This window comes from Rattus norvegicus, chromosome 8, assembly GCF_021556685.1.
Source record: "Rattus norvegicus strain SHRSP/BbbUtx chromosome 8, alternate assembly SHRSP_T2T, whole genome shotgun sequence".
Taxonomy (NCBI): Eukaryota; Metazoa; Chordata; class Mammalia; order Rodentia; family Muridae; genus Rattus; species Rattus norvegicus.
The window spans coordinates 117,366,283-117,384,417 of NC_141541.1; the positions used below are offsets into that span (position 1 = coordinate 117,366,283).

Genomic DNA, 18,135 nt, shown 5'->3' on the forward strand with positions numbered 1-18,135 from the left:
GTTCTTTTTTTCGGAGCTGGGGACCGAACCCAGGGCCTTGTGCTTCCACCACTGAGCTAAATCCCCAGCCCCTGGTTTGCACATCTTAACAGAATGGTTCTGAGGTTCTTCCATTGGGAAGCAAAGCTAGAGACCCCTTAACTTTCAGGATCTGGACTTCAGAGGATTTCCACAAAACCTCTGAATCTCTACACTGGGGACCCTTCTAGGCTATGGGGTGTCACGTCCTAAGGACAGCTCAGAGAGCTTCTCAGTCCTAGCAGTGATTTTTCCCACCAGGGACTTCCAGGCCTTCGAGGAGAACATGGCCCACCTGGTCCCCCTGGCCCTCCTGGAGTACCGGTGAGTCCAGGACACCCCTTTAGTTTCTTCTACCGTCACCTGAGCCCTAAGATCTGACCAACTCTCTGTTCCCGCTGCAGGGAAAGCCAGGCGATGACGGCAAACCCGGCCTGAATGGGAAAAACGTGAGTGTGTTTAAGACAGTGCTGCCACACCTGCCAAGAAAGGCCCACGTGTTCACACAGCCCTGAAACACAGACAGCACATGGAACACATATACTGACATATGGAGACATACACCAACACCAAACGTAGCCCTGGTGTGACAGTTCATTTGAAGTGTGTCCCAGGGCACGCCTGGGCAGCCTTGTGGACATGAGGCTGTGTGAGTTGGCTGTGTGTGTGTCAGCTCAGGAGGGCCAGTGCACGACAAGCCACAGCCACTCACTTGTCCAGTCAAAGAACCACTAAACCAGGTTGAGAGCGACCGACATGTGGGCGTTGAACCATATTCAATGACATGTAGAGATATGTTAACACATGAACACTGCATTTTGACAAAGATGTAGTGAGGCAGAGTCCCATGGCTCACCCATGACATAGCTGAGGACATGCTGGCACGTGTTTATAGCGATAGTCACCAACAAACCATGTATATTGAAATACATGTGAGGTTTGCAGACACAAGACAAAGCATATAGTTTCTGAGGAACTGGGGACCTGAGTGTATATGTATAAATTCATGCTTAGACATAGGCCATGCTATACAGAGAGGACACACAGAGCTCTGTGTACATCCACTAAGACACATATAGACACTTGTGCTCATAAGGTATGGACCCTTATATGTCTGCATGGGTGTGAGTTACATATAGAGAGCTAAAGGAGGAAGGCATGAGCATGTATACATGAATCCAGGCACACATAGGCCACCCGTGAACATGCAGTGGTTTCCTGGGATGGAGACAGGCACTCTAAGACACAGAGCCATGAAGCTACAGGCACAGATTCAGTTACAGTGACCTGAAGTCTATACAGACAGTCTCGAAGCCAGACCAGTTGGGCTTATGGGTCTTCTGCCCACAGGGAGAACCTGGGGATCCCGGAGAAGATGGAAGGAAGGTAAGCCCCTCTCTTGGAGGATGCTGTGGCCTCAGATTGGGCCGTGTCTAAAAAGCCTTATCTTCCTTAGGGAGAAAAGGGAGATTCGGGTGTCCCTGGAAGGGAAGTGAGTGCTTGAGTTTTTGATATTCTATGGTCCCTGATCATGACCCTGTGAGAAATATGGTTCCACTCTTCCCTGGGATCCTGGATGCTAACTGTATCCTCCACAGGGTCCTGACGGTCCCAAGGGTGAACGCGGAGCTCCTGGTAATCCCGGACTCCAGGGTCCTCCGGGTCTCCCAGGGCAGGTCGGTCCTCCCGGCCAGGTGAGTGTCTATGGTAATCGTAGGACTTGGGATCAGTAGCCCTAAAACTATGCTTCCTGAAGTGCCATTCTGGGGTGCCTTGACCTATGTGACTGTCCCATGTTCTATCGTATTTCAGGGTTTCCCTGGTGTCCCAGGAGTTACAGGTCCTAAGGTGAGTACGTGTACCTGAGTTGGGTAAAGTGTGTGATGAGGGGCTAGGCAGGGTTAGGAGACATGTTCCCGCTGGGTCATTCTTTTTCCAGGGTGACCGTGGAGAGACTGGATCCAAAGGGGAACAGGTGAGGCTCCCACCTTTTTCATCTGTCCGTGAGTTACGCCCTCCTGCTAGATGTACACATGTCCTGCCGGCTGGGTCCCAGTAGCCAATTTCTTGTGCCTAGGGCCTTCCTGGAGAACGTGGCCTACGAGGAGAACCGGGGAGCTTGCCGGTGAGTAAGACCTGGCCCTTGACCCTTGTCTGCATGCCCTGGCAGTCACTTCTCTCTTTCCCCTTGCCATGGAACTCTATGAATTCTGGCCCCTGGCCTCAGTCCCTTACACCATAGGGGTTCCTGTAGCTTCCATTCAAGGAAGTACAAGTGGTGGAGAAAGGCCTCGCACCTGAATTCCAGAGGGCAAGAGGGTGCATAAACTTCCTCAGGGGACAGTGTGGGGCAGGAGGGAGGGCCTTCTCTTGCCTGGCTACTTCTTTACCATCTTTGTGTCCTCAGAATGCGGAGCGGTTCCTGGAAACTGCTGGCATCAAGGTAGGTTGTTGAGAAGCTGATGTAGGATCCAGTGGGGCCCTGTGAGACAAGCAGTGTCCACAGGGCCCTGTGGATGAGCACTTACAGGCCTGCTGCCCCTCACGCTCCTCAGGTGTCAGCCCTGCGGGAGATTGTGGACACCTGGGGTGAGAGTTCTGGCAGCTTCCTGCTGGTGCCTGAGCGGAGACAAGGTCCCAAGGGGGACCCTGGTGACCCAGGCCCTCCAGGCAAGGAGGTAAGTGACAGCTGGCTGCTCAGGAGGTGTCCCTGGTGGAGGGCAGGGCATATTCCTACAGCCAGAAGTGTTCACCCTTCTCCCCTTCCAGGGTTCCATTGGTCTTCCTGGAGAACGTGGGCTAAAGGGAGAACGAGGAGACCCTGGCCCTCAGGGGCCTCCTAGTCTCGCCCTTGGTGAGAGGGGCCCACCTGGTCCATCTGGCCTTGCCGGGGAACCAGGAAAGCCTGGAATTCCTGGGCTCCCAGGTCGGGCTGGGGCTGCAGGGGAAGCAGGAAGGCCAGGAGAGAGGGTAAGCATGGGCTGACCAGGAGAGGTGGGATGGTGGGAGAGACTGGCCTTCCAGTGGATGTTGGTCTCACCCTGCTCTTTGTATCCAGGGAGAAAGGGGAGAGAAAGGAGAACGCGGGGAACAGGTGCGTGCTGGGGAGATGCTCTGAAGGGAGCCTTCCTAGAGCCTACACCGGCAGGCAAAGCCTCCTATTTTTATTTTCTTCTGCAGGGCAGAGATGGCCATCCCGGCCTTCCTGGACCACCTGGCCCTCCTGGCCCCAAGGTGATCACCCAGCCTGTGACCAGTGATGATACTACCCTGAGATTGGGCCCCAGAAACCCCATGTAGTATCTTCAACCCCATACGTTTATGTGATCCTGGAACCTGACCTCTTCCCTTCACACCTATATGACAGACTCATTTTCCCTCCATGGTTTTGGACTTACAGGTGGCCATTGAAGAGCTAGGTCCTGGACCCGCTAGAGAACAAGGACCTCCTGGACTCAAGGGTGCTAAGGTCAGTGTAGAGTCAACTTGGGATCCAAACCTTACCATGACACTAGGACCTGAACTGACATCTAATCTAAACAGGGGGAGCCAGGCAGTGATGGTGTCCCAGGACCCAAAGGAGACAGGGTGAGGCTTCCTACTATGCTGTCTCTCTACGGGGCACACTATGAGTGGTTTGCACATATATGTGCATGCGGGGCAGAGAACGGGAATCAGAGCATGACATTTTGTTTGCAGGGTGTACCCGGCATCAAAGGAGATGCAGGAGAGCCAGGAAAGAGGGGTCCTGATGGTAACCCAGTGAGTTCTTGCCCCATGAGTCACCCGTGTCCAAGAACATAGCTCTTGTGCTGTCATATATGCAGGGCTGGAGTCAGCACTGCTTAGGAGGATAAGGTCTATCCTTGGCTATCAGGGACAGGGTGGGCTTTGAAGAAGGAGGGGGTTGGGCATAAGAGCAAGGTGTCCTTAGACCAATTCTTTTCCAGGGTCTGCCAGGAGAGCGCGGTGTGTCTGGACCTGAAGGGAAGCCGGTGAGTGGCCACGGGAGTAGCCGGCTTGGATCTGAGACCCCCAGTGGGTTTATGACTTGAGGGAGTAGGTCTAGGCCTTTGTGGAAATGGCAGACACAGGTGCGTGCTATCTGACAGGTTTACTGAGTGTATGTTTGCGTGTCTCTGAGCTATTTGTAAAGGCCATCTGAGCCAGAGAGGTGGGTCACCAGACAAAGGTCCTCAGAAGATGGGAACAGGCCAAAGGGAGGCCTGGACCAAAATTCATTAGCCCCTTCCTTATGCAGGGTCTGCAGGGCCCGAGGGGGACCCCTGGCCCAGTGGTGAGTACATTAAAACCTTCACTTTGTTCCCATCCTGTGCCAAACACCAAGGAAAAACATTGCCTACCTTTCCTGGGTGGGGCTGACTCCTTTCATCAGACTCTTCCCAACAGGGTAGCCATGGAGACCCAGGACCACCTGGTGCCCCGGTGAGTGATGGAGAAACACTGCTTAGTGAGGGTAGGAGAGGGAGGGGGACAGTCATCTGCCACTGTTGATAAGCAAGGCTTTCTTCATGAGAATCCTGGAACCCCGACAGACAACACTGAACCCTGTGTTCTTCCTTCACACTTTTTTCTAGGGTCTTGCTGGCCCTGCAGGGCCCCAGGGACCTTCTGGCCTGAAGGTGAGTGTAGGCTTGGAAAGGGAATGGGATGTACAGATAAATGAAGGGAGGGGGATACCACACATGTCTAGTCCCACAACGGAGCTGAGCACATGGTTTCTGGGTCTTTTATAGGGGGAGCCCGGAGAGACAGGACCCCCAGGACGGGTGAGTGGTGTAGCGGTTGGAGAGGTTACAAGGACACTTGTGGATATACCACTGTCCCGAACTTCTTCTTCCAGGGTCTGCCTGGACCTACTGGAGCTGTGGGACTTCCTGGCCCTCCTGGCCCTTCAGGCCTCGTGGTAAGTGAGTTGTGGTAGGGTACTGTGCTGTAGCTCTTGGGTTCCAAGGTTCCACATTCTCCCGTGTCCTTTGTCTCTCACCTTGAATGATCTTACTTCTGCCCTCCCCCCACAGGGCCCACAAGGCTCACCAGGTTTGCCCGGACAAGTGGTAAGTCCTGGTGGGCTTGGCAGGACTCCATGGGTTAAGGGTCATTATGCAGATCCTTGACTGAGTCTCTTCTTTTCAGGGGGAGACAGGGAAGCCAGGACCCCCAGGCCGGGATGGTAGCAGCGGAAAGGACGGAGAAAGGGGAGGCCCTGGCGTGCCAGTAGGTGTCTTCAGAGGGTTGAGGGTTGATGGCAGGCCTGTGGTGGAGCCCTGTGCCCAACGGGCTGGGCAGGAACTGGGCGTCGGGGATAAGGTGGAGAGACTGAACTTCTCACACTTCTCTTTCACAGGGGTTACCAGGTCTGCCCGGCCCTGTTGGACCTAAAGGAGAACCTGGACCTGTGGGGGCCCCTGGACAGGTGTCTCTTGGCTCTGCTCCCTACTCCCGGCCCACCCTGAAGCCTCAGTTTCTATCTACCCTCTGGGATGCAGGATGGGGTGGGAAGCCAGGGTGACTGAACCACTCACTGGGCATTCCCCACAGGTGGTGGTCGGGCCCCCTGGAGCAAAAGGCGAGAAGGTGAGTATTAAAAGAAAGGGGGGAAGGGGCTGGAGAGATGGCTCAGCGGTTAAGAGCACTGACTGCTCTTCCAGAGGTCCTGAGTTCAATTCCCAGCAACCATCTGTAATGTGATCTGATGCCCTCTTCTGGTGTGTCTGAAGACAGCGACAGTGTACTTATATATAATAAATGAATAAATCTTAAAAAAAAAAAAAAGAGGGGTTGGGGATTTAGCTCAGTGGTAGAGCGCTTGCCTAGGAAGCGCAAGGCCCTGGGTTCAGTCCCCAGCTCCGAAAAAAAGAACCAAAAAAAAAAAAAAAAAGAAAGGGGGAAGGAATGGGAGTGAGGGAAAGCCACTGACTTCCTCTATTATCAGGGAGCCCCAGGAGACCTTGCTGGAGCCCTGCTGGGTGAGCCGGTGAGTGTGACACCCTGACAGGAGGGGTCCCTTAACCCACAGTTTATCTATTTCCCTGACTCTTAGCTTTCACAAGATCCCTCCACATTTGACCCTGGCCTCCTTAAGATTTGTTTGTGACTGACACATGTGTGATCATATGTGACCCTTATGTCTATAGGGAGCCAAGGGTGACCGAGGACTGCCTGGACCACGGGGTGAAAAGGTGAGTGGGTCTGGGCTTCCAGTATAAGTGTTAGGCAGAGTGGGGATGAGGCCAGGAGGCCAGGGGCTCTAACCGTCCTCTATGTGCAGGGTGAAGCTGGCCATGCAGGAGAGCCTGGCGACCCTGGGGAAGATGTAAGTCTGGGGTCTGGGCAAAACCAAGCCTGGCTTGACCATGAAAACAAAGACCACTCTTGGGGTTGGCTGTTCATAGCTCTGAACCTCCGTGCCTACGTTCTTGGGAAGTTTCTGTTTGGAACACGCACAGCACACAGCTGAGTGCTTTTTGGGTTCCGCATTTGCGGCCGTCCGTACTTGTGGGTGCCAGCTTGGCTTCTGTGCACCCATCAATTCATCATGGCTCCTTACTGTGGCTGAGCCCATGCATGTCTGATACTGTCTCACCTCCCAGGCCTCGGGATGCAGCAGAATTTCTGCAGGCCTCTTCTTGGTCATGTGTTTATAATCTTGTGTCCCACCCCTGTCTGCCTGAGTACACATCTGTCCTCACATCTAAGTTTCCTGATGGAGTTTCCACTGGCGCCGCATCTGTGCTCCCTCCTGTTTGCACGCTCATGCGTGAGCTCAGTGTGCCTGTGGTCACGGCTGAACTCCCACGAGTCTTTGGTCACATCTGGGCCTCCTTTGGCCTGTGACCAGTCTATGGTCCTGGATTTCATAATCATTGGTGTTCCCCTGGGAATATTTTTGGCCCATCGAGAAGCTGGGTGTTCACGTTCCTCTACTTTTAAAAAATGTGTGTGAGTGTTTTGCCTGCATGCTTTGTGCACTACCTGCTTGCCCACTGCCCTTGGAAGCCAGAAAGAGCACTGAATTCCTTGGGACTGAAGTCATAGATGGCTGTGAGCTTCTATGTGTGTGTGCTGGGAATTGAACCCAGGTCCTCTGGAAGAGGACCAGTGCTCTTAACCTCTGAGCCATCTTTCCAGACTTAATTATATATATAAATTTTAAAATTATTTTTTTAGGGTCAAAAAGGGGCTCCAGGACTCAAAGGTCTCAAGGTACATTTATATGGAAGGGCCTTTACTTGGAACCATGGGCACATGACTCTTTAAACCTGATGAGACCCCTCTTTCCCTCAAAGGGCGAGCCAGGCATTGGGGTTCAGGGCCCCCCTGGCCCAAGTGGTCCTCCAGGTATGAAGGTAAGTCAGTGTTCCTGAGGTGGGAGGAGGAGTTCTGGGGCCTGACTTGGGAAGGTGACCTTCTGTGACCATTCCCCCTTTTAATCTGTTTCAGGGAGACTTGGGCCCCCCTGGTGCCCCCGGTGCTCCTGGTATTGTTGGATTTCCTGGTCAGCCAGGACCTCGAGGAGAGACGGGCCAGCCAGGGCCTGTTGGAGAGCGGGTAAGAAGGCTGGGGAGAGCACTGGGCACCAGGACCTCTAAATTTGGTTAACAGGTGGGGAGGAAGGGACTGGACACCTTCCTTGGTGGTACCCAGCCTTGAGAGGAAGAGAAGGATGCTTCCCAAGTCACTCCCTACCTCCCTTGCCCCATTTTTCTGTAGGGTCTGGCAGGCCCTCCAGGGAGAGAAGGTGCCCCAGGTCCCTTGGGACCACCTGGACCACCGGGGTCAGTGGTGAGTAGAACTGCCTGTATGCCCCAAGTCTGCCCACAAGAGTTATTGGTGGGGACTAGGCCATGAGGTTGGTTTTGGGGCAGACTTCAAGCCCATAGGTTCCTCACCTCACTCTGACCCACAGGGAGCACCTGGTGCCTCTGGATTCAAAGGAGACAAGGTAGGTGACAGTGCTGCTGCCTCTCTCCTGTGCCACACTGAGCTCCTATAATCCCCTGTCCTCTGCTGAGTCCCCTGACTTATTCCTGTTGAACTCTAGGGAGACTCAGGAGCAGGGCTGCCAGGGCCCCGAGGCGAGCGTGGTGAACCAGGTCTCCGGGTATGTCTATGTCCTCACCACAGGCAGGGCTCACCACCCCTCCACTGTAATCCTTGCCTCAGATTCCCAACCTCTGACTCAGTGGACCTAATGTCATCATTCAGGGTGAAGATGGCCACCCTGGCCAGGAAGGACCTCGTGGACTCATGGTATGTCCTGTCGGGGAGAGTCCAGTGGAATGACTCGTCCCTGTCTGCCTGCCTGCCTGACTGTGGACTGTCCTGGCCCTCTGGTCCTCTCATCCCCTCTCTCGTCCTGTCTTGCTTTGTCCCTTGAGCTGCCCCCTCATTAGTCCTTCCATAGTCCCATAACTCATAATCACTTTGTTCCACACAGGGGCCCCCTGGCAGCCGGGGAGAGCGAGGAGAGAAGGTAAGATGTGGGAGGAAGACCCCTGGGGTGAGTGGGGTGATGATGGATATTGTAATTAAGGTCTAGACCCCTCCCCCAGCTCCGTGAGACTCACATTCTTCCACCCAATAGGGCGACCCTGGTGCTGCAGGACTCAAGGGTGACAAGGTGAGTGTGGTTATCAGGGGGGGGCTAGAGCAGGAAACTGGGGTTCTCCTGACACTTCTCATTCCTCCCTGCCCCTCAGGGTGACTCAGCTGTGATTGAGGGACCTGCAGGGCCACGAGGTGCCAAGGGGGATATGGTAAGTGGGTGGGTCTGGTTCAGATATGAACTGGGTCTCCCTCGGCTATGGGAAAGAATTCTGTGGGGCTGGCCCAGGGGACCTGAGAGCTCAGCTTTCCAGAACAAAAGGGGCATCCAGCTCCTGACCCCGCCTCCTGACCCTGATTTCTGACCTCTTGACCTAGGGTGAACGAGGGCCTCGAGGCATAGATGGTGACCAAGGACCTCGGGGTGAAAGTGGGGATCCTGGGGACAAGGTACAAGGAAGAGGGTGGGGTCTCCTCATGGGGTCCTGTAGGCTGTGCGTGTGGGCGTGTGTGTATGTGTGTGTGTGTGCATGTGCGTGTGTACACAAGTGTGTGTGTATGCACAAGTGTGTGTGTATGCACAAGTGTGTGTGCACAAGTGTGTGTGTGTGTCACAGAGAGTCAGAGAAGGACAAAGTTTACTGTGTGTGAGAGGGAAGCTTAGGCTGTAGGGACTCCACTATGGGGACTATGGGGAGAGCTCCAGTGGCTCCTGGTGAGACCAGGAGGCGGTTCTGGGCTACAACTCTACAGGCAGAGCCTCTGCAAACAGCAAGGGGGCTCTTTGGCTGTTCAGGGTACTCCAATGGTGCCTTGATTCCTGTCCTTTTCTTCTGGTCACTCTGAAAGGGCTCCAAAGGAGAGCCTGGAGACAAAGGCTCGGCTGGCTCCACTGGAGTTCGCGGACTCACAGGACCCAAGGCAAGTTCACCCCAGGCTTAGTCACTCACGCTCACACCTGCCTTGGGGATTTCTTACGTTAAAGGGATCTTGGTTTCCTTGGTCACGTGTGTTCACATGGGCTCTATGTGTAGACTGAGCCCTGGCTTAACTGGGTCAACAAACGATTGCCTGTGCCAGCTTAGGGCACCATTACACTGAAGGACATACCTCAATCTGTTTCCCACAGGGCGAGCCAGGTGCTGCAGGGATCCCCGGTGAGCCGGTAAGACACCCCAATCCCATAGAGAGCCCCATCCTCATAAGGCCCCCATTCCCATGATGACCAGGCCCATGTAGTCTTTTAGGGGCCTAGTTTTTATGACCTTCCTTTTCTAAGAAGCTCTTGCCTCTATAGTGAACTTCATGATGGTGACCTCAGCCCATGCTGACTCTTGTCCCCGTGGCAATAGGTGGTGACCGGAGACCCCTGCCTGCACTCTAGTGGCTCCTCTTGATCCCCCACTTTCCTGTCTTGATCCCTGTTAACACCTTTTCTCCCCAGGGAGCCCCGGGAAAGGATGGAGCCCCTGGTTTCCGAGGAGACAAAGGAGATATTGGCTTCACGGGTCCCAGGGGTCTCAAGGTGAGCCAAGATGGCCTAGTGTTGGAGAATAAGGGGCCTTGGTTCAGACTTGGGAGCTCAGGGGTGTTAGCTCAGTTTGGAATGTCTAAAACCAGGAGTAGGAGCTGGTTTTAAACTCAAAGATTCAAGGTGAAATACAAGTAGCCCTTTTGAAAAGGTTTGGACGCAGGCTTTTGTGTAGCATGGGCTAGCTTTAAACTTATTATGTAGCCAAGGCTAGACCTGAACTCCTGACCCTCCTGCTTCTACCTCCCGAGTGCCATCACATTGCCTTCTTATCCGTTTTCCTACCTTAGGGTGAAAGAGGAGTAAAGGGAACCTGTGGCCGTGACGGAGAAAAAGGAGATAAGGTATAGGTATAACGGGAGATTCTGGGGCTGTAGGGAGATACAGGGACCATGGGAACTGATGCGGGTGCTGTGGGTCTGACATGGGGGCCATGGATGGTGATGAGGGATCCATGGGGCTGATACAGGGGCCATGGATGGTGATAAGAGGTCTGTGGGGCTGATGCAGAGACCATGGAGGGTGATGAGGGGTCCATGGGGCTGATGCGGGGGCCACAGGGACTGACTCAAGTGCTGTGGGGCTGATGTGGGGACCATGGAGGGTGATATGAGGTTGTGAGGGCTGTGGGGCTGATGCGGATGGGTGGTGGATGCGGGGGCCCAAGGCTCATTTCCTGATACCTCCAGGGAGAAGCTGGTTTTCCTGGTCGCCCTGGGTTGTCAGGAAAGAAAGGAGACATGGTGAGTGTTGGGGTACACCCTAAATGAAGAGGGGCAGTTGACTAGAGAGCCATCCTTACATTTTCTTTCCTCTAGGGGGATCCTGGTATCCCGGGTCAGTCTGGGGCTCCTGGGAAAGAGGGGCTGATCGGTCCCAAGGTACAGGGTCTCCTGATAATGACACGGTGGGGGTAGTGTCAGGTCAAAGGAGGTCATCCTGATAGAGTCAAGGAGGGTGTGGCTTTGGGGGATGGTGGGGCTGGTTTTGAGATTTCAGGCGAGGTTGGGGTCACGGTAGAGAGTTAGCAAGAAAGTGTAGAAGGTGAAGGAGGGGGTCATACTGTATCAGGGCGGGGCTTGGGTGGAGTTGGTGTCATGGAATCAGAGTAGAGACTGGGAAGATGCTTGGATCATACACTGTAGAGGTCACGGGGCAGGGGACTCACAAAGATCAAGGATATACAAGAGCAGAAGGATGTCAGGGCTGAGTATTTTTCTGCTTCTTCTGTTTCCAGGGTGACAGAGGCTTTGATGGGCAGTCGGGGCCCAAGGGTGACCAAGGCGAGAAAGGGGAGAGGGTAAGTTGAGGTCAGGGTTTGTAGTCTGAGGGGAGCATTGTCTCCAGTAGTGGTCTCGTCTTGAAGGGGTTTTAAACACCAACCCTTCTCTATCTTTCCACAGGGGCCCCCAGGAGTTGGGGGCTTCCCAGGTCCCAGAGGAAATGATGGCTCTAGTGGTCCCCCAGGGCCACCTGGTGGTATTGGTCCCAAGGGACCTGAAGGGCTTCAGGGTCAGAAGGTAAGGAGGGGTTGGGGATTTAGCTCAGTGGTAGAGCGCTTGCCTAGCAAGCGCAAGGCCCTGGGTTCGGTCCCCAGCTCTGAGAAAAAAAAAAAAAAAAAAAAAAGAAGGTAAGGGTTTCCAACTGTGACAACTGACTTGACCCGACCCTCCCTGATACTTTTAGACAGGGTCTCACTATGTAGCCCTGGGTGACTTGGAATTCTCTATGTTGATCAGGCTAGCCTCAAATTCTGAATCCTGCTTGCCTCTGCCTGGCCAGAGCTGGGATTAAAGGCTTGCGCCATCATGCCTGAAGCCGTTTTGTTTTGAAAAGTTTATTTTTTATTCTCTGTGTGTGAATGTTTTGCCTGAAAGTATGTCTGTATGTGCCGCGTGTGTGCCTGCTACCTGAGAAGGCCAGAAAAGGAATCAGATCCCCTGGGACTGGAGTTACAGATAATCATGAGCCACCATGTAACCGAGCCTGGGTCTATCAAGTGTCATAACTGCTGAGCCTTCTCTCCAGCCTGTGCAGAGGATTAGACCCACAGCCTTACAATCAAGTGCTGTATTTCTGAGCTACACTCCCAGCAATCCCTTCCTTTCCGTCTCTCTAAATCGGGAACCTGCAGCCCACGCTCTAATCTCTGAACCACCGTGGTCTTCCACTTGCCTGTATTCTGACCCAAACTGTCACTGACGCTGCCTACTTGGTCCTTGTGTCTGACAGGGTGAGCGAGGTCCCCCTGGAGAGAGTGTGGTGGGGGCTCCCGGTGCTCCTGGCACCCCTGGTGAGAGAGGGGAACAGGTGAGTGAGGATACCCCAGCTTGGAGTTAGGGGTTAGCATGGTCTCTGATGTCAGATCTGTCACAAACTGCTCACATTCATCACGCACAGGGGCGACCGGGACCTGCCGGCCCCCGAGGGGAGAAAGGAGAAGCTGCACTGACTGTGAGTTTAGCCTGGCTGGGTTAGGGTGCCCAGTACCCTGACCCCTGAATCCCTGGGCTCTTGACTTGATAATGACTTGTCTTTGATTCCTGTGTTCTGAGACCCATGATTCATGGGTTCTTCAGGGACCTTGTGGTCTTGTGTTGGCAGGAGGATGACATTCGGGGCTTTGTGCGTCAGGAGATGAGTCAGCATTGTGGTGAGTGTGTCCAGTGTGGAGTCTCCTGCCCTAACTGCATCCCAGCACCTAGACGGGGGGCCTGGCAAGTCCCCAGTCCTTACGGAGGGCAAGCGGGGATCAATGGCTATGAGCAACACAGATGTTGCAGGACAAACATGCTAACAGGACTTCCTTAATGGAGGGAGTCAGAGATGTGGGCAGTTACACAGTGTTCTGATGACTATCTGTGTGGAGGGGGAGTGTAAGGAGCAGAACTGGGCCCAGCTGTGACACAGGAGCGGGGGGATGATCCTGGGGGCCCTGCTTCTTCCTGTCACAACTGCTTTCATCTCGTTGCCTCCTGCCCCTGGCTGCCTTTGGCTCTTGCTTCCCTGGTCTATTCCTAGCTTCTCGCCCTGACGGTTCATCTCCTCTACGCTCCTTCCCGTTTTTCTCCTTCCTTCCTCCTCTTCCCTCTCCCCTGTTCTCTCTCCTCACTCCTTTGTCTCTCACTGGCTCGCTGCCTATCTCTCTGTATATCTTAGGCCCCATGCATGTGTCTTTTGTCTGCTCCTCTTTCTCCCTCTCCCTGCCTTTGCGTCTTGTTCACCATTTCTCATGGTCTCATTCTACCTTTTCTGTCCCTTCCAGCCTGCCAGGGACAGTTTATTGCGTCCGGATCACGTGAGTAGCCTTCTGTATCTAGAACTTTCTTCGTCCAAGGCACCAACTGGATGCCTATCGTCTGGGTCCTCTCAGCAGGGGTGTGGCTAGGGTGGCTGACCATGATAATCAAGGATGTCATCACCTGCTCTGTGCTCCAGGACCCCTCCCTGGTTATGCTGCGGATACAGCTGGCCCCCAGCTCCACCATGTTCCTGTGCTCCGGGTCTCTCACGTAGAGGAGGAAGGTGAAGCTGACAGCCCATGGGGCGTGTGGGTGCAGATGTGCATATGGGTGTTCGGCAGGGCCCACTGCATGTATGTAGAGTCTACACACAGGACACACACACATTTCTGCACCTGGGCGAGATGGATGTTGCTTCTTCTGTCCCAGAACTAGCAAGGGTCTCCTCACAGCATACCCCACCCTGCCTGTAGGCCAGGTGCCCCCTGAAGACGATGACGACTTCTCTGAGTACTCCGTGTATTCTGTGGAGGACTACCAGGACCCTGAAGTTTCATGGGATGGTGATGCCGAGACTAAGGGCTGGGACCATAGAGGCTCAGGTAGTGCCCGACAGAGCCCATCCCACTGCTGACCTTTGGGTGATTTTGGATTCCTCTGATTCCCACTATCCCCAGTGACCTAACCACTGCTGACTCTAGATCTCTGCTCCCTGCCACTGGATGAGGGTTCCTGTACTGCCTATACCCTGCGCTGGTACCATCGAGCTGTACCTGGTGGCACAGCGTGTCATCCCTTTGTCTACGGTGGCTGCAAGGGGAATGCTAATCGTTTTGGAACCCGTGAGGCGTGCGAGCGCCGCTGCCCACCCCAAGGGGTCCACCGTCAGAACACAGGTATGGTCCCATACGCCCTCACTGAAAGCTGCACCTACATGTCTTAGTGCTTGGCCTAGACGTTCCCTGAGACTAGGGGACCTGGAGCAGATCCCAGATCCCAGAACTGGCTACCTGTTCCCAGCTGAGGAGCCTGCACGGTCCCCTCTCCGTATTCCTTTATGTTTAGGGTCCCTCTCTAGTCAGAGCACATACTCCATCCTTCCTGAATGCTCGGACATGTTTCTTAGTACTCTTTTCTTTTTTCTTTTTTTTTTTTTTCTTTTGTTCGGAGCTGGGGACCGAACCCAGGGCCTTGCATTTGCTAGCCACTACCACTGAGCTAAATCCCCAACCCTCTGACATGTTTCTGTGCAAACTTCACACTGGGAAAAAAGCTCAGAGGGCTGAATGTTTTCTAATGTGTTCCACATAGGTGCTGCCTAGGGCTGAGGCCCAGATGATGCACTTGGTGGCCAGCAATCCCTGGAGGTGGCAGGTCTCAGCCGGGTCCTGCTATCCTCCATTTGGTGCTAGAGTTGTGTGTGCGCATGGGCGTGTGCACGTGTCCACTATTTCAGTGACTTGGTCCTGTGGGTCTAGCCTTCCCCCCTGTGGACAAATCCCCATTGTGGCGCCCGCTTTCCTGGCAGATGACTCACTGTTGGGGGTGGTTGTGGGCAGTGAATGGATGTGACTGGTGTCCAACCTGCCCCTTGACCCAAGGCTGTGATACCATGGTGCTGATGGGAGGGGAGGGGGGCATTAAAGCTGCTGTTTTAAAAGGCCTTGTTGTTGGTTGTTTGGGTGAGATGGGGGTATCAGGAGGCAAACTTCCTTTGGGGGAAGGGGTAGTCAACATCGTATTACATGGTATAGAGTCTTCACGCCTGGCCCTTGTTACTTTTCTGTGTTCTTCGTCCCCCTAACTTGTACCCTCAAAAGAAATAAATAGGGTAGGGACTAAGGAGGTGTCCTAGCTCCCTAGGAGGGGCTGAGTCATAGGTAGAATGCTGCCTCATGCCAGGAAACATGCCCCAGCTCCTACCCAGGGAGGCTGGGGGAGATAAATGGGCCTTGAAGTGGAGTAAAGGGTCAGCTGCAGGACTGTTGCCTGGCCCTAGCCCCAGCAACCCCAGCCGTCTCAGCCTACCCCTGAGGACGTTGGCATAACGGTACGAGTGGCCTTGAGTCGGGGTGGGAAAGGTCTGGGTTGAGAGGGCATGGGGTTTGGGTGGATGGAGATGCCTGGACCTGGGAGGCTCTGGGGTCTCTGCTTACCCTGCTTCACCTGCCCCCCTGACCCCCCATTGCTGTCCTTCCTCGAGTAGCTGTAAGCTCAGAACCTGTCTCTCTGGGGTTTTCTTTTCTCTTTCCCTCCAGTTGTCTCCCGGTTGGCTGGTCTCTTCCTGCCTTGGCTCCTTTCTTCCCCTTTCTTGCTTTGTCTCCATTCCGTTTACCTTCCTCTTCCTCTTCCGCTCCTCCCCCTGGCAAGCCCCTTTCTTTCTCTGCCTCTGACATCATTCTGCCCTTAGCTCCCTCTTGTTCTCGATGTGTTCTCGTTGGAGTTTTTAGACTGGGTCTCAGTTTCACAACTCAATCTGGCTTCAAACTCGGATCCTGCCTCAGCCTCCCAACTGGCCCAGATGGGATTTCAGACAGACACCACCCTGCCTAACTTCTTTCTCTGACTTTGTCTCTGTGTCTTTGTCCCTGGTGTGGCCTCTGTAACCTCTCCAATCCCTCCTTGCCTCTTGCTTCTAGCAGTCTGTCTCCTTCCAATGACCTATAGCTGCTGAGCCCAGACCTGAGCCTGTTTCCTCCTTACAGCCTCACCGCATGATGACCAGGTGGGCACTGGTGGTGTTTATGGTCCTGATGTTGGATAGGGTCCCAGGAACCCCTATCCCCACCTTCCAGCTCCTCCCTCAGAACTATCCGGAGACAACTCCCAGCTCTGTGTCCTCAGAGAGCCCCTCAGATACCACCACTGGGCCCTCAGCTTCCTGGAGCAACTCTAAAGCCAGCCCTTACCTGGACACCCGTGTCATACTCTCCCTGGATGTCCCCATTGGCCTCCTGCGGATCTTACTGGAACAGGCTCGGAACAAGGCTGCCAGGAATCAGGCTGCTACTAATGCCCAAATACTAGCCCGTGTTGGCCGCCGCTGAGACTGGGGAAGGGGTCATAAAGATGGGGTGACCTTGGATGAGAAGTTCTGGAGGACAGCCAAAAAGCCAGACAGTACTACATCTAGGCCAAGAGCATACACAGAGATCGCCGTAGTGGATCACTGCCATAGCTTCTACAGTGTGTTTAGACAGCTTGGCCATATAGTGTCTTGCCATGTTTCTGAACCCCTCACGCCCCTCACACTTAATAATATGTTTAGGCATCTTGGACACTAGCATGTATGTTCAATATGTAGAATCTTGTCGTGCCTAGCTGTGTCTGGCTTTCACAGAGCATCTAGATACCACCACGTGAGCTCCATCATTAAAGGTAAAGGAGACCCCAGTGTTGCACCTGAGATCCACCTAAGGCCCATAGGCCTGGGCCTCCCACCTGAGGCTGCTACACCAGAGACTGCTGCGGGCGAGGGTCACGTGCTTGTTCTATGGTTTTGTTTTTGTTTTTAAAGACAGTCTTGCAATGGAATCCTCGAATGTCCTAGAACTTGCTAATAGCAATCCTTCTGCCTCAGTCTCCCTGGTGTTAGTGTTTCAAGAATGTGTCATCACCTCTGATGACATGCTTGCATTGTGCTCTGTTAGGGAGCATCCTGCTTAGATGTGGTTATCAGAAGACATCTCCGGGCACCAGCACAGGTGACCACGGGTGAACATGGGAAACCTGACCCTGGTGGTTTGGCCGAGAGTGTGTGAGTGTGTGTGTGTGTGTATGTGTGTGTGTATACTGAGTCTCTGCCTGGAATAAGTCTCTGACAGCTCTGTGTGTGTGTGTGTGTGTGTGTGTGTGTGTGTGTGTGTGTGTATGTATATACTGAGTCTCTGCCTGGTATAAGTCTCAGACAGCTCTGTGTGTGTGTGTGTGTGTGTGTGTGTGTGTGTGTGTGTGTGTGTACATACTGAGTATCTGCCTGGTATAAGTCTCTGACAGCTCTGTGTGTGTGTGTGCGTGTGTGTGTGTGTGTGTGTGTACATACTGAGTCTCTGCCTGGTATAAGTCTCTGACAGCTCTGTGTGTGTGTGTGTGTGTTGTGTGTGTGTGTGTGTACATACTGAGTCTCTGCCTGGTATAAGTCTCAGACAACTCTGTGTGTGTGTGTGTGTGTGTGTGTGTGTTTGTACATACTGAGTCTCTGCCTGGTATAAGTCTCTGACAGCTCTGTGTGTGTGTGTGTGTGTGTTGTGTGTGTGTGTGTGTACGTACTGAGTCTCTGCCTGGTATAAGTCTCAGACAACTCTGTGTGTGTGTGTGTGTGTTTGTACATACTGAGTCTCTGCCTGGTATAAGTCTCTGACAGCTCTGTGTGTGTGTGTGTGTGTGTGTGTGTGTGTGTGTGTGTGTGTGTGTGTACATACTGAGTCTCTGCCTGGTATAAGTCTCAGACAACTCTGTGTGTGTGTGTGTGTGTGTGTGTGTGTGTGTTTGTACATACTGAGTCTCTGCCTGGTATAAGTCTCTGACAGCTCTCTCTGTGTGTGTGTGTGTGTACATACTGAGTCTCTGCCTGGTATAAGTCTCAGACAACTCTGTGTGTGTGTGTGTGTGTGTGTGTGTGTGTTTGTACATACTGAGTCTCTGCCTGGTATAAGTCTCTGACAGCTCTGTGTGTGTGTGTGTGTGTGTGTGTGTGTGTGTGTGTGTGTGTGTACATACTGAGTCTCTGCCTGGTATAAGTCTCAGCTCTGTGTGTGTGTGTGTGTGTGTGCGCGT

At 53.7% G+C, this 18,135-nt stretch overlaps 2 protein-coding genes across 2 annotated transcripts in view; both read left to right on the forward strand.

Moving 5' to 3' along the window:
• Col7a1 (collagen type VII alpha 1 chain) overlaps window positions 1-15,022 on the forward strand; it is a 32,395-nt gene extending 17,373 nt beyond the window's left edge. Inside the window, 56 exon segments of the mRNA NM_001106858.2 lie at window positions 280-342; window positions 423-467; window positions 1,369-1,404; window positions 1,475-1,510; window positions 1,617-1,712; window positions 1,831-1,866; window positions 1,958-1,993; window positions 2,096-2,143; window positions 2,426-2,461; window positions 2,574-2,696; window positions 2,788-2,988; window positions 3,077-3,112; window positions 3,199-3,252; window positions 3,419-3,487; window positions 3,562-3,606; window positions 3,718-3,780; window positions 3,969-4,013; window positions 4,280-4,315; window positions 4,429-4,464; window positions 4,617-4,661; window positions 4,776-4,808; window positions 4,883-4,945; window positions 5,061-5,096; window positions 5,176-5,256; window positions 5,387-5,455; window positions 5,581-5,616; window positions 5,975-6,016; window positions 6,177-6,221; window positions 6,311-6,355; window positions 7,210-7,245; window positions 7,329-7,388; window positions 7,483-7,590; window positions 7,753-7,824; window positions 7,949-7,984; window positions 8,084-8,143; window positions 8,248-8,292; window positions 8,480-8,515; window positions 8,627-8,662; window positions 8,742-8,798; window positions 8,965-9,036; window positions 9,436-9,507; window positions 9,716-9,751; window positions 10,031-10,111; window positions 10,408-10,461; window positions 10,807-10,860; window positions 10,936-10,998; window positions 11,355-11,417; window positions 11,521-11,637; window positions 12,350-12,427; window positions 12,518-12,571; window positions 12,722-12,770; window positions 13,383-13,415; window positions 13,556-13,642; window positions 13,833-13,961; window positions 14,061-14,255; window positions 14,671-15,022. Coding sequence (NP_001100328.2) covers window positions 280-342; window positions 423-467; window positions 1,369-1,404; window positions 1,475-1,510; window positions 1,617-1,712; window positions 1,831-1,866; window positions 1,958-1,993; window positions 2,096-2,143; window positions 2,426-2,461; window positions 2,574-2,696; window positions 2,788-2,988; window positions 3,077-3,112; window positions 3,199-3,252; window positions 3,419-3,487; window positions 3,562-3,606; window positions 3,718-3,780; window positions 3,969-4,013; window positions 4,280-4,315; window positions 4,429-4,464; window positions 4,617-4,661; window positions 4,776-4,808; window positions 4,883-4,945; window positions 5,061-5,096; window positions 5,176-5,256; window positions 5,387-5,455; window positions 5,581-5,616; window positions 5,975-6,016; window positions 6,177-6,221; window positions 6,311-6,355; window positions 7,210-7,245; window positions 7,329-7,388; window positions 7,483-7,590; window positions 7,753-7,824; window positions 7,949-7,984; window positions 8,084-8,143; window positions 8,248-8,292; window positions 8,480-8,515; window positions 8,627-8,662; window positions 8,742-8,798; window positions 8,965-9,036; window positions 9,436-9,507; window positions 9,716-9,751; window positions 10,031-10,111; window positions 10,408-10,461; window positions 10,807-10,860; window positions 10,936-10,998; window positions 11,355-11,417; window positions 11,521-11,637; window positions 12,350-12,427; window positions 12,518-12,571; window positions 12,722-12,770; window positions 13,383-13,415; window positions 13,556-13,642; window positions 13,833-13,961; window positions 14,061-14,255; window positions 14,671-14,681 — 3,429 coding nt within the window. The 3' untranslated portion in view covers window positions 14,682-15,022.
• Window positions 15,023-15,396: 374 nt separating this feature from the next.
• Ucn2 (urocortin 2) lies at window positions 15,397-16,938 on the forward strand. Its single transcript, NM_133385.2, is given in 2 exon segments — window positions 15,397-15,409; window positions 16,065-16,938. A coding segment is annotated over 1 exon segment (333 nt). The 5' UTR covers window positions 15,397-15,409; window positions 16,065-16,073; the 3' UTR covers window positions 16,407-16,938.
• The last annotated feature ends 1,197 nt before the right edge of the window (window positions 16,939-18,135 follow it).